Source organism: Globicephala melas, chromosome 7 (genome assembly GCF_963455315.2).
Source record: "Globicephala melas chromosome 7, mGloMel1.2, whole genome shotgun sequence".
Classification (NCBI taxonomy): domain Eukaryota; kingdom Metazoa; phylum Chordata; class Mammalia; order Artiodactyla; family Delphinidae; genus Globicephala; species Globicephala melas.
In genome coordinates this window covers 7,154,974-7,179,218 of record NC_083320.1, presented here as the reverse complement: position 1 = coordinate 7,179,218, position 24,245 = coordinate 7,154,974, and the positions used below count along the sequence as shown (strand labels likewise).

Here is a 24,245-nt window from a genome sequence, read left to right as displayed (position 1 = left end):
AGCAGTGCAGCTGGGGTTTCAGAGCAGGCCTGTTTTCACTCTTCTGTGTTACCCATGGCTACTCTTATCTAACACTGAGGACCAGTGTCTTCATACAGAGCAGCCTTTTCCTTGGGGAAAAGGTGACACCTGAATTGGGGCTTTGAAAGACAGGAAGGATAGGGAATGGTGTTTCTGGAATAATAAACAGCATAGGCAAAGCTGATGGGCCACCTGTGTTTCTTAAGTTGGCCCTAACAACCTCACAGGCAATGATGAAATTAATATTATTCTCTATTTATGAATGTAGAATAGGCTGTTATAAAACTGTGTTGTCTGGAATAGAATGGTTATATTGGCCAAGGTGGCAGATTGGGAAATCAGGCAGAAAAGTTAGGAGGCTGCAGTATAGACCAGATGAAAGGTACTGGTGGCCTGGAATAGGGTTTTGGCAGTGGAGATGGAGAGGAGTTAGATGGATTTTAGAAATTTAGGGGATGGACAAGGAGAATGGAAAGGTGTGGGCAGCCGGATGAAAAGAGTTGCCCTTTTGCTAAAATGATGAGCCCTGGAAAGTGGAGCAGGCTTACGGGGGAATGATGCAGTGTTTAAGTGTTGGGTAGATTGAGTGTGAAGTGACTAGGAGGCATGATACAGAGATGAAAGAGCTGATAGCACAGCAAGAGGTAGATTGCTCTGCCCTTGGTAGTATCCATACTTCAGAGGTTTCCTGCGCTGGAGAAATCAAAATAGCAGTAACAGAAACCCAGCTTTGAGGATTGCCCTCGGGAACTGGTGCTCTGCAAGCTGGCTTCGGAAACCTAGAGATCTGGCGAAATTTTGTTTTCTTCTGCATGTCTTGGAAGTTTATGTTAAGGATGGATGGAACAGTCCAAAATTTATCCAGTTTTGACAGAGATAGGTGAATGTAGATTTAAGAGTGTTCCTTCAGTTCTGGTTGTGAGCTCTAGCTAAGAATCCCCCGCTATTTAGCTGTGGTACTTGGTGGGGGGAGGGGGGAAAAGGTTCTCAGGGAAAAGGTTCCTCTGAAAATGAGGTAAAGGTTTTTGGATTAAATATCTGATCTGACCCCATCTCCTCTTATAGACCTAAGAAAGAAAGGGACTTAAAATCCCCCTTCAAGGGAATGAGACATAGGTCATTCTAGGAATAGAGTTTTAAGGAATATGTATCTTGAAAGGGAAGAAAAAAAAATTAAATATAAGGGAAGTAAAACTGTTCAACAAAATACTGAAGAAGCTCACTTGGGTGGGCTCTTGCTTGCACCATTTAATGAGAATTTCTGCTCAACTAAACTTTCCTCTGGAAATTCATCTGATAATTTCTGCCCCTTACCTACTCATATCCATTTATTATTGTTTTTAATTGATATATGCCTTATTGACTTATAGATTAAGAAAAATTAACAAACATCCATCAGTCACAAGTTCCCCATGCACATAATGGGAAAACAGCTTCAAATTTGACCCCAAAGTATCCATTAATTTGACCCCAAAGTATCCATTGAGAAAGTGGTCGTTGATCAAAAGAGAATTTTGCTTCTAAAACAAACCTTCAGAGAGATTCCAGCTTCATTTTAATGATCATGTCCTCCATTGTACTCTTGTGTTTTCTTCTAGTTTTTAGAGCTACCAAGTGCCATTGTGAGCCAGCATCCTGTACTTGGATATGAGAAATACACACACACAATACCATTTTTTCACCAGTCATACTTTCCTTATAGAAACAGTCTCCCAAACCTTACAGAAATTATGTGAGTGGGAGTCTGTTGTTCTGAACCTAATATAGTCTTTAGAGCTGGGCATATTGGGCTTACATCCTCATTTGTATTGCATGGGGTCTCATTATATCCCAGAGCTCCCCTTTCTGTCCAGTGGGGAGGAGACGTGCCCTCCTTACTGGTTTTTTGGACAGGTGAATGAGACCATGTCTGCTAAAAGCCCAGCCCGGTAATCGTCATATTATAGCAGCGAATACTTAACTTTGTTTGGCCCCAGGCTTCTTTTCCCTTCCTGTGTTTGTATGACTAAAATTGATTTAGTTTGTGTTTTTGTTACATTCCCACTTTTATTTCATGTGGCTCATTATTGTTTTTATCACATTTCATTTGTTCTTGAGATATATGTGAAGTCAAAGAAAAACCTGCTTCAGAATAGAGTAATAGTTCATTTCATAAACTGTTTGGTCTTTAGGTTTTTGCACTTACCTGATTAACTGTTATTCTCAAATATGAACACTAAGCCTTTCATTATTTTCAAGGGAAAAAATCTTGCAGGTTATGGGAACACAGTTGAGGGGTAGAACTCAGGTTGGGATTTGGAATCCTAGCCTCTCCCAGTAGGAGGCCTTGTAAGCAGCTTGTACCACAGCTTCCTTGGTTAATAAATAGGCGTGTTTATTTTTTCAAGTCATGATATTTTGGAATCAAGAATGTAATGTAATTAAGCTATTTTTATTATGTAAGGCATTTTTTTGTTTATTATTGGTACATTTAAAATGTGTATTTGAAAACTTGAACATTAAAGAACAAAAAGGAGGGGGCAGAAAACTCAATATTAACAGAACTGCCTTTAGACTGGAGAGCATCGCCTGTTTACTTTTTGATATTCAAATAGCAGCTGAAACAGTTTGGGATTTCATTTAGGGTGGGTGAACTGAAAGCTTTCTGAGAATCACTCATTTCAAAGAGGCCTTGTTAATAGTACTTTTTATCAATCTCTGATCATGGAGTTCATTGAAAAATTACACGTGCTGATGGCATTAGGTTTCCAAACCTCAGCAGTGTTTGTAAGTGCTGCCTGTCGCCTTCAGTGGCTGTGCTAGTACTGCTTTTTCTAAACCAGATTGCATTTCAGTCAGTTAATATTGCTAAATGAAATCCTTCCCTTTGCTGGTCTACTTAGAGTAGATTGAGTCGAATAAAGTAGTTTAATGTTTCTGTGCTGTCTGCTCTGTGATCGGAAGAACATCTGAGGGCTCTAAGGATCTTGTAGTGGGTCTTCCCTGGAGCCTCCTACCACTGAAAGCAAAATCTCTTGACCAGAACTTTGACAAAGTTTTGGACCCAAAGTATTCCCGATAGCGAATGGGGCTGAAGTATTGGGTTGGCCAAAAAGTTCATTTGGGTTTTTCTATAACATCTTATGGAAAAACCCAAACGAAATTTTTGGCCAACCCAATAGTGTTATTCCCACTCACATTTCACAGTCATTTGGTCGAGTGGTTACGAAGTACTTAGTGTGTTACTCCTGCCCTCCCCCTGCCCCATTCTTTTAAGGTACACCTTCTGAATGAACTTCCCCCCTAGCCAACCTGGCCCTTAAAACACACTTAAAACCCAGGCTCTACTCAGGACTCTCTAAGGCAGTGGTTTGCAGTTCTTTTTAAGCAGTGGTGCTGGGTTTATGTGTGTGTGTGTGTTTCCTCCCTAATTAAATTATATCAGAACCTTAAGATAAAACATATAAAAATAGAATGTCTAATTGGAAGGGCAAAAAAACCATTACATTGACTTTTATCCTTTCTTCTCCCTCCTTTTAGTATCCCTATTTGTGTGCTCAAAAACAGGAGACTAAAATTCCAGCTGCCTGCCTAGAATTTGAGCCACATGGTTGTCTGGGTGTGGTCAGTCACTCGTTGCCAATTTTTCCCTGCAGGGTTTTCAGTCAATGCTTCATCGGAGCGACTCAATATGGGTGAAATCGAGACTTTGGATGACTACTGAGCACCTGCCAGAGCGGACTGGCCTTCCCTCTTTCCTCTGCTGACCATGGATTCTGCACCTTTGGACACGACACTTACTCACCATATACTCTTTATCACTGCAACAAATCACAGAACCGATCATCTCAGGCTTTTTCTTCCAGCCCTTTGTGTCCACGATTCTTTAAACCATTTTTGTTGGTGAGCATCTCAGACTGTGGATAAGTGGACCAGACCCTGTGTCTTGGGGGTGGCAGTTGGGATTACTCCCCAACAAGGCTGATTTTGGGCAGACGTGTTTACTGTGCCGTGATTTCACCTACTGTCTCCCAGAAAGTGTGTTGGGATCTGCCAATAGCAATTTACTTTCTCTTGTCACTTTTTTCCTTCTATTTTGTTTTTCTTCTCCTTCTCCCCTCCCCCCCCCCCAAAAAAATGGGCATGGGGTCTGACTGGTGCAATCATGAAGAGAGTTAATGGTAACAGACATTGGCCAGCAACAAAAACGCCCATGGACTGTGATTTGAGTGTCCGACAGAGACACAGTGAGAGCTCTTCCAGTCTGAAGGTTGCATTGCCGCTGCTAACTCTGGGATTGCATCAAAGAGGCCCTGAGTGGGATGGAGTTTAGATTGATTGGTTTGATGTTGCACACCCCTCGCCTCTTCTTTCTGAGCATCCTTTCAGAGAAAGGATTCATGTTTTTTCTTCATTAGATAGTGACTTCCAAGCAAGCTGACTTCTCCCCTGGCATACTCCAACCTGATTGGACAAAGGAAGCCCTGTGGCCTGGGAGAGGGACTTATTTTTAATTTTTCTTTCTTACAAAAACGGATTTTTTCCCATAAATATTTTTACTTCAGAGGACTAGGACCAGTTTGTTTTGGGCCTTTCTGCTGAAAATTTGTCTCGTTTAAGAGGCAGTTAGGATCTTTACCATATGTATGAATATGTGTAATTTCATTTTGGATAGGGATAAACTTCTGCTTCTGATAAAAGCCCGGAATTTCATCTGCTTCCTCAGAGCATTGCGTGTGTGTCTTGCTGTGGCCCCGAAAGGTTTTGTTTAAAGATTCTGGAATGGCAAGTTGCTTGCCTTTTCTGAAAAAAGAACATACAAAACCTGACCATCTTTAAGACCTTCATCCATGGAAACCACTATACAGGAGATTGCAGTGGGCTGGAGGGGATGGGAGAGAACAGGAGAGAGAAGCCTGGTTCTGGTTTCTGGTTGTGGCCTCATAATACCCCTTCACTTCAGATATAAAATGTATTCAAGCCCTATTTATAAACAATACTCTTCCTGCCTCTGCCAGCCCCCCACAGAACATCACCTGGAATTGCCAATCACACTTTGGTCTGGAGCCTTGGACCGTCCGCCCCCGTGCAAGAAGTGCTGTGGTTCGGGTGGCTCCGGGCAGAGCGCCTTTTCTTTCTGTCATCATTGCCCGAAGAAGGCTGGAGTTGCTCTGAGAGCAGTTTGGTTTTGGATGATTATATTTGGGTTTCTGTTTTTATTCTTTTGGATCACCATTCTCCCTGTCCCTTTTTGCCTCCCTCCCTCTTAAACATGTACAATAACTATACAGAGACTGCTACAGACTTGTACATAGTTTTTGGATCAAATAGCATGAGGAGATGGGGAACCATTAAAAATTGGGGCTCCTGCTCTCCTTTGCTTTGTAAATTCAAAAGTGGGGGGTGGGGAAGAGGGATAGTTAAAATGTTTACAAAACTTTAAGCTCCCTCGGAACTTTTGCCAGTGTGGAGGAAAATAAAAAGGAACTTAAATAAAACCTGGTGGTATTTTATCTGAGTACACTTCTTGTACTCACCCTTGTCGAGGCTGAGTTTTCCACCAAACCATCTTCTTGGCACCATGGAAAAGCTCCAGACAAGTGAGCACCCAAGACATGGACGCAGCTGTGGCTTTCTCTGGCAGGCTATGGAACGCTGACTTGGTTCTGTATTTGAGAATGTAGAGGTCAAGGTAAACGTGGGTAAGTTGATTAAATGTCTTTCCTCCTCTGCCCCTTTCTGCTGACCTGCAGATCGTCTCCTGTCCTCACAACACAGACACACACCCCTGAAGGTGCCCCCTCCAGAGCCTGACCACACCTTCCAAGCTAGATTCTATTGTATGCTTGTTCAGGGGAAATTTTAAAATAAAACACAAACATTGGGGGGAGGGGTAGGCAGACTTCAGGGAGCAACGTCGTTTTAGTCATGGAACATTCCATTAGCTTAACCAGGAGCATTGCTTCTACCTGAGGAATTTCCCAGATGGTGGAAAGAAACCACTCTTTCCTAAGAATGTTTGTTTCTGTCTCAGTTCTACCAATTTTCACATTCTCATTTGCTCACTCTTTCACTTCGAGCAACCACGTTCTTAGCTCTTTCTGTGAACTTACTTGCAGATTATCTAAACTCTTCCTGAGTTTTAAAGTATTTGTTTTGTACACTGTTTGCTTCCAGTTGTTTTAAGTCAGAGATTTAAAAAACATACCCAGACAAGGTAGTTTGATTATGGATACTTTCCCCAAGGTAGTCGGTGTTCTGGATACTGTTGCTACATAACAAATTACCCGCAAACTGGCTTACAAGCAACCCTTGCATTTTATTGGTAATTTTATGAGTCAGGACTCTGTGGGGAGGGCTCAGCTGGGCGGTTCTTCCATGGTGTCTCCTCTGGTTATGGTCAGAGGTCAGCTGGGGCTGCGATCTTAGGAAGGTTTGATAGGTTGGGCGGCACGAGGGCTCACTCGTGTGAATGGCAGTTGACGCTGGCTAGTGCCGGGGAGCTCAGCTGGGTTGGTGGCTGGAGGAACTACGTGTGCCCTCTCCAGCATGGCAGCTTCAGGGTAGGTGGACTTCTTTGGCAGTTGGCTTCCCCCAGAGAACCGGGCAGAGGCTGCATCACCTCTTCTGACCTGGACTCAGGAGTCACATAGTGTCACTCCTGTGACACTGTGTGAAAGTAGTCACAAGCTCTTTCAGATTCAGGGGGTTGGGGAACATGGTCACCTCCAACATCTCCCTTGATGGAATGAGTGGTAAGGTCACTTTATAGAAGAGCATGTGGGATGAGAGGTACTGTTGTTGCTGTTTTGGGGAAATAGCTGCATAAAATTAGTTGATGCATATATATCAAGGAACTTCAGTTCTTCGTTGGCTCTAAATTGAGGGGTTATTTTTTTCTTTTTAATTTCAGGATAATGGGACTTCAGGCTTTATTTTAAATAATACATATATACAAATATATACACATAAATAGTGTGTGTGCCATTTTCTACACCCTATTTTAAATTGATCAGGTGAAGAAATTGAAGTTTGTTTTATACAAAATGTCCTCTTCATATTATTAATGAAAAAGTCTGTGTATGATTCTGATGTGAAATGAACCTAGTTGTCTCCTTTGCTTCCAGTGTGGGAAGTGCAACAGGCACACACGTTCTAAATAGAGTAAGGTGCAGCTGAGAGCACGTTCCAAATGGAAGTTGGCCTCATAGTTAATGGGTTATTTGGGAACAAAAAGAAGAAAGCCCAGCTCTAGAGGGTGGCTGTGAGCGCAGGCAATTCCTGATGAAGCCACAGTGCTTGCTGGGACCGTGGAGAGCCTGGGAACCTTGAGGCAGCCAGATGTGTGATCATTTTACAGACACTGTCAGATGCCCTGAGTATGACGGACCCGCATAGCTTTTGGTAGTGTTGGTTCTGGAAGGGCACCTGGAGCCCCTGAGAGAAGAGTTTCCCTCCAGGGATTTGTCAGTGGGAATGTTTTGCAGCTAAAGTAACAAACACTGCTATGGTTCAATGTATGGGAGAAACAGCACATAGATGTTGGGAAGCAGGAGAAGAGAACTGGGCTCTTCCCTAATTGCAGCAACTGCCCTGCAGCCTAAAAGCTGCAGTTGCCTCCCCTTTCGTTGCTGGCAAAGTGATGACATCATGGGGATGGAACTCACTGTAGCTTCAACACTCAGTTCAGTCCAGCTGGTCTTAAGCAGAGACATCATTTCTTAAAGATTGTTTACTTGTCCCCCCAAATCTAGGAGTGGGGGATTATTTTCCCTTGGTAGTCAGTTGTTTTCTCCTTTGAATGCCTCCTTTAGCATGAGAAGTAGTCCTGAGGTCATTGTTAGGTTTGGCTGCATATAATAAGATACAAAGTAACAGTGACTTAAACAAGATAGTTTATTTCTCAAGTGAAATCTGGAGGTCATCAGTCCAAGGCTGGTGTGGCTCAGGGACCCAGGTTCTTTCTGTTTTACCCTCCTGGTTGAGGCTTCCATTCTCAAGGTCACTCATGGTCCAAGGTGACTGCTAGAGCACCAACCATCATGCCTGTATTCCAGGCAGGAGGAAGGATTGGGGTGAGGCTCAGGGAGCACACCTCCCTGTTCAGTCAGCCTTCCTTGAGGAGCTCTTTTGGGAGCTCTACCAAACATCCTTAGTCTTTTAAACTGGAACGTGGATACGTAACTATAGTTAGTTCAAGAAAGGCTGGAGAACTTCCCTGGTGGTGCAGTGGTTGAGTGTCCGCCTGCCGATGCAGGGGACACGGGTTCGTGCCCCGGTCCGGGAAGATCCCACATGCCGCGGAGCGGCTGGGCCCGTGAGCCATGGCCGCTGAGCCTGCGCATCCGGAGCCTGTGCTCCGCAACGGGAGAGGCCACAACAGTGAGAGGCCCGCGTGCCGCAAAAAAAAAAAAAAAAAAGCTGGAAATGGGGGTTTTAGTTGAGTGGTTTGCCACCCCAAATACCATTGGGATTCTGTTTCTAAGAAACACAGGGAATGGATGTTACATCGGCAGCAGCCTCTACCACTGTCATTCTCTTTAGCCTGCTTTGAAGTTGGAAGAGTTTGGGATGGTTGAGTCTGTGCACATCCACCATGGGAAAGGAATCCTAGTGGTTACCCTGACGAGGGGGCTCGGCACAGGCCCTGTTCCATTCTTGTGCAGAGCTGGGAAACGAGTGATTTCCAAGGGCTCAACCTTGCTGTGTCTAGCAACCCCCAATTCTATTCAGAATCTAGGTTTTTGGTGTGTGTGTGAGCGTGTGTGTTTTTAAAGGTACCCTGTGGCATGAACCTATGAGTGGTTTTGTGGATGGGGGCACTAGAGTCAAGCTGTCGGATTTGAAAGTTGATCCTGCTATCTCCTTTAGGCAAGTATTTATTTCCCCATCTGTGAAATGGGAACTGTGAGGTAGCTGTGATCAGTAACTTAAAATGTAGTTGCATAGTGCAATGCCCAGCACATAAATGCTTGATAAATATTTGTAGGCCATTTTGCAAGAGAGAAGGGAGTTTGTGGGCTCACGTGTAGGTGCAATGGGACGTATTAAAAATGGGCAGCCTCCCTCTTAGACATCTGAAAATCAGTGTAAAGAAGTACGCCTCAGGAAGGTAATGTGGCATGAGTTCCAGGAGACTGGATATTAGTACCAGCTTCGTTATTAACCTGTCCTTCCTGTCCTGTCTCTGGGTCTCAGTTTCCTTGCCTGTCAGATGAGGAGGTTGGCCCAGATCAAATGATGAACTTGAAACAAAAATCAGTCCCTGAGCCCCATGTCCCATGGTTTCTTATTTAGGGTGGGGCCCAGCACTGGAAATTATTTGTTAGGTGCCCTAAGTGATCCTAAACGGACAGCTTGAGTGGGGAACTACTGGCCTAGCTGATCTGTGAGGTTTCCTTCAGCTCTCGCCTCCTGAGTGCATATGTGCAAGTGTGATCTGTGTGTGCATCTGTACATCTTTGCAGCATATTGCTGACACTTGGTGTTTGCAGATTTAGCACTTGTGTTTTAGTGTGAGTCTTTGACAAATACCCGTTGTGGTTTTACTAAACCAGACCCAGGTCAAAATGTAAGGCATGGTGAGCCTCAGTTAAGGGAATGAGTCACTGACTTGGATTTTCTGACTTCTTTTGATAACGTCAAGTTAAGCCCTAAGCAGGTCAGGGTCCCATCATGAATCAGAAACCGTCCTAAATATTCAGTCAAAAGAAATGCGGGCGGAGGGCAGGGGAGAAAAAAGAATTGGCGTTGGAAGAGTAGGAAGGTAAGATTACTGAAGGATTAGTAACTAGGGAAATCACTAATACCTTATCTAATGGTCAGTCATCATATCCTTTTCTAGGTGATACTAATATCTCTTCGATTCACTTACAGTCTCACCTGGATAATTAGTATCTTAACGACTAAATTTTATTTTTTATATATATATATATATACACACACACACACATATATATGAAAAATTGGTGTATATATATATATGTATATATACAGCAAGGAATAAAATATACATCAGTTTTTGTTTCTGTTCTTTGTCATGAGGCTGTGGGTGATATTTGTACAACTTCCTCATTTCCCATTTCATGTTCTTTTTGCCTTCCACCAGCCCTTGAGCTGGTGGGTGACGTAAACCTTCATTCCCAAGGGATTTGAGTCCTTAACAGTACTGAGGTTACTGCAGCTTTCGTCTTTAATTAGCTTTTGCCTGAGTTCAGTTTTTTTTCTTATTAATTGAAAAAACTTCAGCATACATTGAAGTAGACTACTGTCTTTAGTCTGGGCTGGGAAGTCCCACGATCTAGGTGCTGACAGATCAAGTGTCTGGTGAGAGTCATCCTGGTTTGCACATGGCCATCTTCTTGTTATGTCCTCACATGGCAGAGAAGGAGATCTCAGGTCTCTTTCTATCCCATCTTTTTATCTCTTAAAAATCGTCTTTTTATCCCATTACAAGGAGGACCCCACCCTCATGACCTAATCTAACCCTAACCACCTCCCCAAGGCCCCACCTCTGAATACCATCCCACTGGGACTAGGGCTTCCAACATAAAAATCTTGGGGGACACAACTTTCAGTCACAGCAGCTAATGTAACGAACTCCTACCGTTTTACCAATTTTGTGTTTTTAATCTCACCTTTTTTCCCTTAGAATATTTTAAAACAAATCCTAGATATCGAGTCACTCGTAAATATTTTAATGTGCATGGTAACAAAGATACCTTTAAAAAAAGAACATGTCAGTACCACATTAAGAATATTAATAATTTCTTAGTATCTAAACCCAGTCTGTATGATTTTTTCAGGTTATCTTAAAAATGTCTTTTTACAAAAGTTTGAATCAGCATCAAAATGAGGTTCACGGATCGCATTTGGTTGCTATGTTTAAGTCTCTTTTAGTCTAACCAGTTTCCCCTCAAAAAAAAAAAAAAATTGAAAAACAAGATCATTTACCCACAGAACATCCCATAATGTGGACTCAGCAAGGAGCATCCTTACAGTGTCAATTTGTTACTCTCCCCCACATCTGTGAATGAGTAGTCAGGTCTAGAAACTTAATTGGATTCAGATTCTCCCCTCCCCCTCCAAGAATACATAACTTGCTGTACGTCCTGTTGCATCACAGGCAGCATTGTCTGGTTGTCCCATTTTCACTATGTCAATTCATCAGTCCTGTTGCTATCAGGTTGATTCATCCATTATAAAAGTTCTGTTGATCTTTCATGTAGCAGTTTTAACATTCATTGATGATCATTGCCTAGGTCTATTATTTCATTAGTCACTGAAATACAGTGATTCTTTTTGGGGAGAAGGGGGATTTTAAAAATTTTGAATAATTTCAGACTTAAAACTTGCAAGAACAGTAGAAAAAACTCCCACATATCTTTCATCCAGATTCTCCAATTGCTAACATTTTACCACACCTGCATTATTTTTTTTTTACTCTGTAACTACACTCACAACAATGACTCTCAGTAACTATTTTTTATGAATCACTTGAAAGCAAATTGAAGACATTCATGACATTCATGTCCCTTATCCCTAAACATTTCAGGGCGTGTTTCCTTGAGACAAGGACATTTACATAACCACAGTACAATTATTAAAGTTAGGAAATAAAGTATATGATGCTATTAGTTAATATCCAGGCTTCATTCATATTTCACCAATTGTTCCACTAATGTCTTTTATAAGAAAAAACAAAAAGGTGCAGGATGCCATCATGATTGCTTTTTGTATTTGGATGTCATGTTTCTTTGAGTCTTCCCTAATCTGGAACAGTTCCTCTATCTTTCATACCTTGAGATTTTTAAAGGACAATTATTTTGTAGAATGCACTCAGTTTGCATTTGTCTGGTATTTTTCTCATGATTTAATTGAGATTATGCAATTGGGCAGGAATACTACAGAAGTGATGTTATGTCCTTGATGCGTCATAGCAGGAGGTTATGATGTCAGTCAGGAGGTACATGATGTCAGTTTGAACCATTACTGGTGATGTTAACTTTAATTACTTAAAGATAGTATCTGCCAGGTTTTTCCACTGTAATGATTTTTCTCTTTATGGGAGATACTTTGAGACTATGTAAATATCCAGCTCTCATCAAACTTTTATCCACTAGTTTTAGCAGTCATTGATGATTCTTGCTTGAACTATTAATGGTTGTCAAGCTTTCCTGTAATTTATTAGTCAGCATTCTACTATAAGGAAGAGCTTTACACACACACACACACACACACACGCATGCATGCACACACTGTAGGTTATAATCAGATACTGTTGTGCACAATTTGTCCATTTGGAGCCCCTCCAAGTTGACATTTGTGTCCTTTTGCCATATCTCTATCGTCCTTTGAGCACTTTCTTAATTTGTCATGAGATATTCTAGGTTCATCATTTACTTTTACTTCTCCAGATTTGGAATTAGCCATTTCTCTAAGGAGCCTGCTGCTTCTGCAAGGGAGGCCTGAGGATTTGTGAGTGGAAGATTCTCAGATTTGTTTGAGTCTGCCCAAATCCCCCCATTCCACATCTCAAGGTCTCACTCCTTCCCATTCAGTGCCACAAATTTCACCTGAAAGAACTGACACAGCTGTGAATTCAGTTTGACTGTAATTTTGCAAGCCACACTTATTCGTTACTGAAGTTGGTGTGGCCAGTGCCGCTGCCGCTGCCAGAGACATTGTCAGAAATCTGAATCAGAAAGAGAGGCACTTCTCTCCCGCCTTTCATCTCCCCCCAGTGCCTCCACTGCAGATGCCAACACGGAGTCAGCTGGCAAGACTCTCTCAGGAGTATGATCTGGGAGTCTGACTCTACATTACATTGAGGGCACAGGAAGGTGAGGACGAGAGAGAGAGCAAACCAGCACCAACAAATGAGTGAACAAGTGAGAAGATGCTCGATGGTAATTCTATCCCAGAAATCCCAACTGATTGAATTCCAGTATTAAGTTCCTATCATGTGCTAGCTTCTAGAAATACATTGGTGAACTAAACACAGCCCCAGCTATCTGGGACTTAGCCACAGAGTAGAGACAGACAACCAATGGACACTTCATTTAAAGGCACCATATCATATATCTGACAAAGAATTTTTATCTGGGTACACACACCGAAAAAATCCTAAAAATAAATTCAATGTGATAGACCACCCTAATATATCAGCAAAAAAATCTGAGCAGACCCTTCACATAGGAGGATATTCCTGTGGTCAATAAATATGAAAAGGTGTTCAACTTTATTAGTCATGGAAGTACAACCACGATGAGACACCACTACATACCTATCAGAACGGCTAGAAATAAAAAAGACTGCCAATGCCAGGTATTGGTGAGGATGTGGAGCAACTGGAACTCTCATACTGCTGACGAGTGTAAACGAGAACAAACACTGTGGAAAGCTGCTCACCAGCATCTACAGAATCTGAACACTGTACTCTGACCTAGCAATCCTATCTTTAGATGTATAACCAAGAGAACCTAGTGTATATGTTCACCAAAGGCAGGTACAAGAATACCCACAGGAGCTATATTCATAAAAGTTCAGACCTGGAAATAACCCAAATGGACATAAATAAATGGATAAAAGAATGGATAAATTGTGGCATAGTCATACAATTGAATACTATTCAGCAATAGAAAAGAATGAGCCACTGCTACATGCAACAATGTGGATGAATCTCACAGAATGTTGAGCAGAAGAAGCCAGACACAAGAGTTCATGTCATATGATTCAGTTTATTTGAAGTTCAAGAGTAGAGGAAGCTAATCTATGGTGATAGAAGACGGCTTGGCACCTTGGGGGTACTGACTAGGGAGGGGCAGGAAGAATCCTGCCGGTGTGCTGGAAAAGTTCTATATTGATTTGGGTGGTGTTTACAAATGTATGAAAGTTCATCAAGCTGTAAACGTAAGATTTGTGTACTTCACCATATATAGGTCATCCCTCAAAAAATTAACCAAAAAAAAAAAAAAAGGAAATGAGAGTTTCCTACAAATATAAATGCTAAGAAGAAATTTAAAGCTATGTGATGGGTGAATGGGGGATTGAATGATCAGAGCTGAGACCTGAATGGTGATTAGGAGGTAGCCATGTAATGAGCTGGGAGACTGCTTTCTGGGAGAGGGGACAGCGAGTGAAAAGGCCCTGAGGCAGGATTAAGTTTGGTGTATTGGAGGAACCTCGTCAAGGCCAGCAGACTGAACATAGTGAGCAGGACCAGGGCAAGTCCTTAGTCTGGCTTTTTATTCGAAGAGCAGTGGGAAACCATGAAGGGTTTGAAGTAGGGGGGTGTACTTTCTGAGAGCTTAGACAAGGGAAAGAGAGAGACCTCTGATGAACTTTAATTATGTGGCCACGACATCTGGGAGGTGGGGACTGGGATTTAACTACTGTGCAGGGCTGGAGAGGCAGTGCAGTCAAGGTTTGTTTTGGACATGTTAAGTTGGAGATGCTCATTAGGTACCCTTGGGGCTGTCCGGGAGGCAGTGGGCGATGGGGCTGAAGTTCTGGGCCGGAACTGGGTTGGAAATGTGTGTCATGAACACACAGGTGGTATTTCAAGTCCCAGGTACCTAGGAGAACAGAGAGCAAGAAGAAGGGACACAGGGCGTTTTATGACATGAGTTTTTCTGGAGAGACTAGAGCTGCCAGAAGGTTTGGATGGAAACTGCTTTAAAAGTGCTGCTTTAGGGCTTCCCTGGTGGCGCAGTGGTTGAGAGTCCGCCTGCTGATGCAGGGGACACGGGTTTGTGCCCCGGTCCGGGAAGATCCCACATGCCGCGGAGCGGCTGGGCCCGTGAGCCGTGGCCGCTGAGCCTGCGCGTCCGGAGCCTGTGTTCCGCAACGGGAGAGGCTGCAACAGTGAGAGGCCCGCGTACCGCAAAAAACAAAAATGCTGCTTTAACAAGGGTTGTTGTGTGCCCACTCCCTGCCAGGCATCGAGAGCCCAAACGTGAGCAGAACCTGGCCCTCATCAGTGCTGCCAGCCTAAGGTTGGAGTCTCCCAAGCCTGGGCCTTGAGCACTAAAATGCAGATTCCTGGGCCCACCCACGACCCACTGAAACAAAGTGCCAGGACCATCTGCATTTATCAAGCTCCCTGGGTGAGTCTTGCACATGGAGGTTGAGATTCTCTCACTTTCAGTGGCCCAGGTGTGTGTGTGTGTGTGTGTGTGTGTGTGTGTGTGTGTGTGTGTGAGAGAGAGAGAGAGAGAGAGAGAGAGAGAGGAGAGCGGGAAAGAGCAATTTCCTCTTTCCCTCTCTGAGGGTGGGGCTGCTGCAGAGTTCAGGAAAGCAGTCAGTTCTGTAAGCTGTGCTGTGTGTGTGTGTGTGTGTGTGTGTGTGTGTGTGTGTGTGTGTGTGTGTGTTTCATGTGTGGGGGGCGGGCACGGTGTCCCAGGAGGACAGAGTTTGCATTGATGAAACCCTTCCCAGCCCTTTGATGCCTCTTTCCCTCTGCCCTAAAGTTAACCAGCTCAATCCTCCGTGCATCCCGCTCGCCGGCCGTGCTCACTCACGGGCCAGGATGGCGCTCTGTCTGGCCCTGCGCATGGCACTGCTGCTCCTCTCCGGGGTCGTGGCCCCTGCGGTGCTCACAGGTAAGGGTGCCCCCTGGGCTCTGCTACCACCAGCCTCCCAAGGCTAAGAAGTACCTTAGGCCAGAATCTCTAATGCCCACCGGCAAGGCCATTCACAGGAGATGGGGTGGCAGTTTGGGGGTGATTCTGTGAAGGGCTCCCCCAGGACAGGCTGGCAACAGCTGCGTCCGAGGCCTCAGGGAATCGTTAGCCATAGAGATGGTGACCTCTGAAGCAGGAGGGTGACTTGGGGAGCAGGGCCAGGGACGTTAGCTGCCTGGGGTACGTGGGGATTACTCCAGCACCCTAAAATCTGAAGGCCTTCAGATCTGGGAGTCAGGAGGGGGCACCAGGCAAGCAGCTGAAGGCCCCTAGATGTAAGAACACAGCCCTACCATTTATTTGTCAAGCCCTGCAAACCCTTCTCTGCTGGTTTTCTGAAATGTCCTCTGAGAGTGAAGACCCAGGTACTGTTTCCATCTTGGGAAAAATTCCAGAGGGAGCACAGGGCTAGAGACCCCTCTGTAAAACCATGAGGATGCTGGACTGAGGCACTGCACTGAGGCTGAAAATGGCTGGGTCTGGGGTCTGGCGAGAAGGGTCCCGCCAGGCTTGGCTTGGCAGGCTCCTGGGACCTGAGCCCCTGTCCTGGGCACAGCTGTGGGGCTTCAAAGCCTGAGCGAGAAAAGGCACAGACGGGTCATGGGTGGTCTTTCTCCTGGAAGAAAGCCATCTCTGATGGCCGTGAGGTGGGCCAAAGGGAGGTGTTTCGGGGCTCCTGAGGGCAGTCTTGGGGCTGGAGAAATGTGCAGGTGGGGGGGCCCCTTGGAGACCCTCCGCGGCATGGGTTTCGGGGGAGTGTCTGTGGATCTGAGGGAGGCTGTGATACCATCGTGTGGATGTGGTGCTGGGAGAGCTGCTGGGGGATGCGAGGCCTGGGGGGACCCTTATGGTCACACACTCAGGCACGAACATGGGAGGAAACGGGATGGGGTGGCGAGGAGCCTGTGGGCCTGCCGGCCTCCCTCTAGACACCCTAGGAAGAAGCTTGCAGGCTGGCTTTGTTTCTGGCCCTGTCCTCCTCGCTGTTTCTCAGCCTCTCTGTGCCTCTCCTCTGCTGTACCATGGCGATAACCAGAGCGCCTCTGCCTCTCTCGCAGGAGCCTGTAGGTCTGCCAAGTTCACACACGTGAGCTTTCAGGACGGGCCAGGCAGCTGGTAGTGCTCAGTGCATGTTAGGAGGAAAACATCCCCAGCCGCTCTGCTGGGTGCAGGGTAGTCTCAGGCAGAAGCACCTCCTCATGCGGCTAGGAAAGCATCCAGCCTCCCTTTTGGTGGGAGAGGGGACAGCTGGGCAAGCCAGGGGGCTAGTGTGGTGCCCAGGGAATCGGGGAAGTGATCTAAAGTGGGGTGGCGTCTCCCGTGGCTCCCTTATACCCCACCCACCCCAGTGAAAAGCTTTTCCCGCCTGGTGGTCAGAGTGGGTGGAGGTGAAGGTGCTGGCGTCCGTCTGCCCGGGGTCTGGGGCCGTGTGGGCAGCTTCTGTCATTCCTTGGTCCCCATGCAGCCAGCCCTCCCAGCCAGGCTGCCGGCCAGAGGCGCTGGATCAGACTGTGCACACACAACCTGGGTGGGTGGGCTGCGTCTGCCGCCGCAGGAATGCCTGGGGACAGCCTCGTGTCTGGCGGCAGCGGGACCTCACCTGGCCTCACCTCCCGAGTCCCCTCCATGTGTCCTACCAAGGGCAGGCAGGCCAGCCCCACCCCGGAGTCTTTGGGGTTCCGGCTGGCTGTGGTTCGCCCTGCCGCTCTGGGAGGGAGCGGGTTTGGGAGGCTCCTGGCCGCCCCACCCCCGGCTGGAGGCTCAGAGCAGGTGTGCAGCAGGCCCCACAGGCCCCTGGCCCGCTGCTCCCTGGGCTGGGGTCCTGAGCAGGCAGGCGGGGAGGGAGCGGCCTGCTGCCCTCCCTGCGGGTCGCCCGTAGCCACAGCTACCGAGGTTGGGGGGGGCAGGCCAGGCTGAGCGGGCGGGAGGCCAGGGCAGGGATGAAAAGGCCCTTCACGGCCGCACAAAGGCCGTCTGTGAGCTTGGGCGCCTGGCCTCCGGGCCCAGTGGTCAGACTGAGCGTTAAACAAGCTTATTTACCGAAAGGCGGTGGGGCTGGAGGAGAGCCCACGGTGCCCAGGCCCGTGGCAGGGTCACGAGGCGCCCACTTCTCCGGGCCTCTCAGCGCGCGGAGTTGCCGGTTGCTGCTCACTCCGGTCCTTGTCCTCCCTTCTCCGTCCTCGCTTAACGTCTCTGCTCGCCGTCCACGCCTGCCCGCATACCAGTCCCTCTGCCTGGCATTTCTTTCCCCCATCTTTCCCCCTCCTCAGATGGGGCCTGCTGTGGGGAAGCTCCCTGACAACGGCTTCTGCTCATGGCTCCCCGGAAGGGTAGATCTGGGGGACAGACTGGCTTCCCCCTCTGACTACAGCAAACTGAGAGAGTACGGAGGCACGTAGACGAGGACAAGAAAATGCCTGGCCCTCCTCGGCAGCTGCACCTCCTCTGCCGGAGGGCTGGTGACTGAGCGCAGGCTGTGGCTCTGGCCCACGTGTGCCGCTGGGGCACCCGCCTGGGCTGGCAGGGAGCTGCTGGGCCCTGGGCCCTGGCTGCGTGGGTGCAGATGAATCCCTGAAGCCCGGATCCGCCTCTGGGGGTCTCCCGGCGATGGTCAGCTACAGCAGGCGCAAAGCCCGCAGGGGGGCAAGGGCCATGGTGCCCAGGCCAGAAAGGCCCTAGGGCAGAGGCAGCAGCTGACGGTGGCCGTGACAGCACAGTCACCACCTTGTGAGGGCTGTGAGAGGCACGGTCCACCCCCCATTCCACAGGTCGGGAAGTGAAGGCCGGCGGCGAAGGCAGTCCGCGGTGGTCCCAGGGTGAGGCTGTGGTGGAGCCGGGATCTGGACCCAGCCCTCCTGATTGGAAGCCAATGGATTCAGCCCATCAAGCTTCAGAGACTGGCAGAGTCTTGAAGGGGCGGGAGGGGGTGCGCACAGCAGGGATGAGGGGGCCTGGGCTGGTGTGTCTGGCAGGGAGGGTCCAGGCTTCTGTGGGGAGGAACAGGGTGAGGCTGGGTCACTGGGGGCAGACAGGGAGAAGGTCTGGGTGGGTCTCCAAGTACCCTGCTCAGAGGGCCCTTCTCCCCGAGAGATGGCTCCCGGGCTCTGGCAAAGGGCAGAGGGTGACCACTAGTTCCTGGAAGTGAGCCCCTGCCCTCCAGGGGGTGTGGAGCCCGGCACTCCTCTTCCTGCACTTGGGGCTGACTCCTTGGACGCCACCAGGTTGGCTGGCCCTGATACCCAGTAGCCCTGTGCTGGCCTCTCTGGCCAGAGGCCTGGCAGTTGGAGGTGAGCTTTGGCTGGTGGTGGTAGGACAGGGAGGTGCCTGGCTGCCACTCTGTCTTGGGCGTGTGGCGAGCAAGTGGGGACCAGTGGTTTGTTCATTTATCTGGAAGACAGGCAGTCTGTGAGCCCTAGACCTCAGGGCCTGCCAAGCGGTGGGTAGACCCAGGCCTTTTTTCTGCTCAGCCCCAGAGAGCCTGAGGCAGGCATGCCTAGGGCCTGGAGCCTTCCATGGCAGCTGCAGGCTGCAGACCCCAGCCCTCCCAGGCAGCGACAAGGGAGGCCTGACCGAGTCGCTTTCCCCTTCCTCACAGGGGGTGGCCCCCACACACCAGCACTGCTTCAGCCTGGGCCCTGGGAGAGGGAGGCTTCCACACAGCGGGTGCAGGGGCCTCCTGCCCCTGACAGGCCTCCTTGCCAGCGCTGTTTCTGAAAAGGGGCACAGGCCCGGGCAAGCCCTGGGAATATGACAGCGGTCCCTGCCTGTAAGCTGAGCCTCAGAACTGATCCAGCGGAGGCCTGGGAGAGGCACCAGGGGCAGGGCCTGGGAGCTGGGGACCTTGTAAAATTTTGTCATGAAACGATCTGAAGTTTACAGAAAAGTTATAAGAATTATCCAGTGAACTCCAGTAGGCTCTTCAGTTGGATGCACCGACCGCCAACATCTTGCCATATTTGCTCTTCTCACCGTCTTCCTGTCTCTATTTACTCACTTACCTATCTGATTGCTGAACCTTTGACAGTTAAGTTGCAGACATCATGCCCCTTTGTCCCTAAATACTTCCTAAGGACAAGGACATTCTCTTACATAAGCAGAGTCAGTTATCCAAACCAGGAAGTGAAAACTGACGCAGCACTGTCACCTGAACTACAGTCTTATTCATAGCTCACCAGTGGACTCCATAATGTTCCACCCAGGAACGCACGGTGCGCCGTGTTGTCACAGCTCCTTAGTCCCCAGCCTGGAACAATTCCTCACCCTTTCTTTGTCTCTCGTGACCTTAACGTTTGTGAAAGCCTAGTTATTTTAAGGCTGCCCTGGAATTTGGGTTTGGCTGTTTACTCATGATTTGCCTCAGGTGGACACGTTGGCAGAAGAACCCTGGAAGTACCTTTGTGTCTTCCCAGAGCAGGCCCCTCTCCAGGAGCTGGTGAGCCTGGAAGCAGGGTGTGGGTCTGGCTTGTCTGTGCTCTGGGGGAGCTCTCAGGGGTGGAGCCCCCAAGTGTGCAATGTGCCCCAGGGACCGCAGGTGGGCTGGCCAGGGTTGTATTGACGGAACCACAACTTCCCAGGAAGTTTCTCGGGAAGCACGACCTCTTCCGGGGCTTCAATCCCCAGCAGCACGTAACTACCAGCACAGCGCCCACCTCAGCTTAACCTGAGCCTTGGTCTTCTTGGCCGACCACAGAGCGGCTGGTATCAGTGAGACGGTGCGCTGTGATGCCCGGCAAGCCCATTCTAGCATCCCTGGCTCACAAGAGAGATCACTCAGGGCTGGGGTGTTGCTGCGAGGCTCCTCAGGCTAGGATCCTTGACGGGGGAGCAAAGTTGGTGTGGGCTGCCTGGGGTTACCATGCAGGCCTCTCAGCCTGTCCCTCTCGTTCTCTGGGGCCCCTGGGTACCCTAAATCCTGCTAACCCCCAACCCATGAGCAGAGAAAGGCTCCTGCAGAAAACGCTGCCCGGAGACTGATGTGCTGACGGAGCCCCAGCTAGTGCGGGGCTGAGGGCTTACCCTTTCCTGGGGCTTCCCTTAACACTGACCACAGACACCCCTGCCCACCCCTCTGGCCCTGTTCTGTCTGGAGGCAGCAACGTGCTGGCATCACAGTTTCTTAGGCTAGAGAGGCCCCTGCGCTCTAAGCCTCAGACACTCGGGGGGGCGCGTGGAGGCATGTGCAGGCGCTAGACCCCAGGCCCTGGGGGCTGCTCCACTCTGCCCAGGTTAGGGCCGAGAAGCAGCAGGGCCGGCTGCCCCTGGGGTGTGGGGCCGGCTGCCCCTGGGGTGTGGGGCAGGCCTCTCCTCTCCACCTCCTGCGGCAGTGGGCCATATTTGCTCACCGGCCGCGCTGAGCAGGAACCCTGGTTCCTGGAGAGGGCAATGCCTCACCCTCCCGGCGCCTTCTCCAGGGTGAAGGCTGCCCTGGGGCTGCCCTGTGCGGGTGCGGGGAAAGGACCCTTTACAAGTGTCACTTCCCCAGGACCTACAGAGCCCAGCAGTTCAGATGGGGGGCCCCAGGCTCTGCTGGGTGTCGAAGTGCCCTGCCTCCCCCCGCCCCCCTGCCCTGAAGCTCGCTGCCAGCCCGAAGTTCTTCCAGCTTCCTCCCGAGTGGGCCTGTTGGTCCCTCAGTGCCCTCCTCCCCCATCAACCTGTCCTCTCATGGCAGGGGTGGCCTGACCCCAGCGGAGGCTCTGGGGCCACACGTGGGCCACTCGGCTTCCGTTGCCTCACCTGTGAAGCGGCAAGCACCGCGCTGTGCCCCAGAGCCCGGCACTCAGCGCCCCTTCCCAGTCGGTCAACGGCGGGGTCGACGTCCCCGTCGGCCCTGCCGCCCAGGCCCCCACACCTGTCCTTGGCTTTGCAGCCGAGGGCCCGCAGGAGCCCGTGCCCACCCTGTGGAACGAGCCCGCCGAGCTGCCGTCGGGAGAAGGCCCCGTGGAGAGCACCAGCCCCGCCTTGGAGCCGGCGGTCAGCGGCCCGCCCGCGCCCACCGCCGCGCCGAGCCCCGAGGACAGCACCGCGCGGGAGCATCTGGACCAGGGCGGCGGTACGGGCTGGGGCGCGGGGTCCGGGCGGGCCGGGAGGAAGGGGTGGGAGGGGGGCCGGGCCTCGGGGCTAACGCGGCCCTCCGTCCTCCGCAGGCTCGCTGGGACCCGGCGCCATCGCGGCCATCGTCATCGCCGCCCTGCTGGCCACTTGCGTGGTGCTGGCGCTCGTGGTCGTCGCGCTGAGAAAGTTCTCCGCCTCCTGAAGCGAATAAAGGGGCCGCGCCGCGGCGCGACTCGGCGCCACCCCCGGTGCGCGCCCCCGTGTCTCCATGTGTCCGCGCGTGTGTGGGCGAGTGGGGTGGGGGTGTGGGGGCAGGCGACGTGCACGTGCTCGGGGCTCGAGGCGCGCATACGCGCGCACACGCGCGCGTGCGTGAGCGCACGTGCGCCGGGGCCCCGCAGGAGCGCGGGTGCGTGCGCGATGCGCGTGCGCCGGAGGCCGCTGGTGTGCGTGAGCGGGGCGTGCGGAGTTCTCTGGCCAGAGTTCTCGGCGAGGCTTTGGGAGCGCGGAGTCGCCGTGCCGCAGCCCCCTGCTCGTCCCGCAAACTGCCCGGGCCCTGCCCTCTGCAGACCCCTCAGCTCCGGCCCTGGAGCGCTGCGAGCGCGGACCGGCGTGAGGCCCCGAGGGCAGGAGAGGCAGCGGCCTGCCCTGGGCCCGCCGTCCTGCTTTCTGCGCCTCGCTGGGTGATGGTGGGGTCCGCGGGACCCTGGGCTGTCCCGGCTCCCCAACCAGAGGCCAGTGACTTTGGGGGTGGGGGGCGTCTTCTGACTCTGGCAGCCAGCGCGCTATTTGCAGGCTCTGAGCCCCAGACCAGCACCCTCAGGACTCCTGGGGGCCCCTCTTCCTCGGGGAGCCCAAGGCGCGAATGAGCAGAGGGGTGAATCCCGGGTGCTGTGGGCCCCTGTCCTGACTTCCCAACCCACAGCCCCAGACCGCCTCCCTCCCCTGGCTTGTGTAAGCTTGTGCAGGGGGCTTCGCGGAGCCTCGGGCAGAGCGGGCAACCCCACGCAGGACGGCTGTTTGTTTAGAGAAAGAAAACAAAAAGGCTTTTCAAGCTCATCTCTTTTCACTTCAACCCTGAAATTATGGCAGCTGAATGAGGGGTGAGGAACCACCCAGGCGTGCCACGCCCCAGCTTCGCCCTGGCACTGAGTCCTTGGTCATGCCCTTTGTCTTCCATACTTCCCAGGAAGCCTAACTTTTATCATTTAGAGAGAGGGATTTAAATTAGTGGCTTACCTGCTCTGGGTGCAGCAGGAAAGAAGCCAGAACTGCGTCCTGTCCCCATCCTCCAAGGACCCTTGGAGTGAGGACCCTGAGGCCTAGAGGGGGCACTGTCTGCAAACCCCACTGATGGTTTAACACCTGGGCCCCAAGAGGATCCTTTTGAGTGAGTGCTGGTGCAGTGAGCTGTTCCTCTTTTTTTCCACCATTGTCTCTAGCAATTGTTTTGGCCTCCTTGGTTTCTCTGAGCTCCTGACTACCTGTTCTGGCTAAGACCAGTTTTCTCCTGGATACGCCAGGTGGCCACACGTGGTACCCACTCACACTCCCCAGAACACATCATGGCTTAAGTTTCTGCTTATAAAAGACTGTTCTGAAACTGACTGGTTTTCATGAAACTGTTTACATTATTACACATAACCTGCAGTAGCCGAAGCCCTCCTTAGAGCAGGTGACCCAAGTCAGTATGCTGTTTCCCAGCTCCAAAAAGAAAAGCGGGATACGTGGGCCAGGACCAACGGCTCCCCTCCCCAGCCCCACCCTGCCAGGAGCAGTATGGGACTCCGAAATGGTCCCTCTCCCCATCCCCTCACTCCTGGGAAACTCAGGTGCAGGTACTTCCCCTGGGGTTGCAGCAAGGAGGCCCCAAGAGCATCAGCCCCTCACTGGGACCAGGGGGGTCCCTCTCCAGTTGGACCAGTATGTTGCGTATGTATGCATCTTCCAGGGATTCATCCAGTTCTCAAAGGGTCTGAGGTCTCAAGAACGCCAAGGGCTGTGCTGTGGCCTGTGGGAAGATGCTACAACGTCCACTTGATCTAAATCCTGGGCTTCTAAGTGTGTCCTGGCAGGCAGGGCTGGGCGGGGTGGGATTCAAGGCTCTCCACATTCCAGGACAGAGCCGCGTGTCGGGTGGCTCTGAGGGCCAGCTGCAGCCTCCGGTAACTGGCTGCCGCCTCTGGAGGTGGGAAGAAGTGTCCCAGGCCAGTGACTGGCCAGGTGGGAAGCTGCAGTCCCAAACCTGGTGGTCAGATCCCTTATGGGACCACCACCCACTGACATCTCTGTCCCACAGTGTTCAAACCTGCCTTCTCAACCTGCAGAAGGGTGTCCCCCACTGCCTCAAACAGCTTATCCGGTTTCTGGAGTCCCTCCACAAGCAGAGGTCCAAAGCCACTCCCGTCCTGAGGCCCCACCCCCGGCTGCTTATTCCTCCACCGGAAGCCTCCTTAGCCCTTTCCCTGGGACACACCTTCTCCACTGGGCTTGAAGGGGGCTCTTCTCTCC

The 24,245-nt window shown here is 50.4% G+C and overlaps 2 protein-coding genes across 4 annotated transcripts in view; both read left to right on the top strand.

The window, feature by feature from the left end:
• GIGYF2 (GRB10 interacting GYF protein 2) overlaps window positions 1–4,077 on the top strand; it is a 124,885-nt gene extending 120,808 nt beyond the window's left edge. For all 3 annotated transcript variants that reach the window (XM_060301732.2, XM_060301733.2, XM_060301731.2), the window contains one exon: window positions 3,657–4,077. In XM_060301732.2, the coding sequence (XP_060157715.1) occupies window positions 3,657–3,724 (68 nt within the window). In that variant the 3' untranslated portion in view covers window positions 3,725–4,077. The remainder of the gene's footprint in view (window positions 1–3,656) is intronic.
• Window positions 4,078–14,989: 10,912 nt separating this feature from the next.
• On the top strand, window positions 14,990–21,936 carry SNORC (secondary ossification center associated regulator of chondrocyte maturation). The gene is made up of 4 exons (XM_030870925.2): window positions 14,990–15,107; window positions 15,471–15,602; window positions 21,550–21,732; window positions 21,827–21,936. Exons 2-4 carry the CDS (start codon window positions 15,530–15,532, stop codon window positions 21,934–21,936), a joined length of 366 nt encoding a protein of 121 aa, XP_030726785.1. The 5' UTR covers window positions 14,990–15,107; window positions 15,471–15,529.
• Window positions 21,937–24,245: the final 2,309 nt, after the last annotated feature.

Excerpts from the sequence above, each read along its gene's own strand:
- SNORC (XM_030870925.2), top strand. The coding sequence starts at position 15,530 with ATGGCGCTCTGTCTGGCCCTGCGCATGGCACTGCTGCTCCTCTCCGGG. Across the intron at positions 15,603-21,549 it reads GGCCCCTGCGGTGCTCACAG|CCGAGGGCCCGCAGGAGCCC; the intron begins GTAAGGGTGCCC and ends TTGGCTTTGCAG. Across the intron at positions 21,733-21,826 it reads GCATCTGGACCAGGGCGGCG|GCTCGCTGGGACCCGGCGCC; the intron begins GTACGGGCTGGG and ends CGTCCTCCGCAG.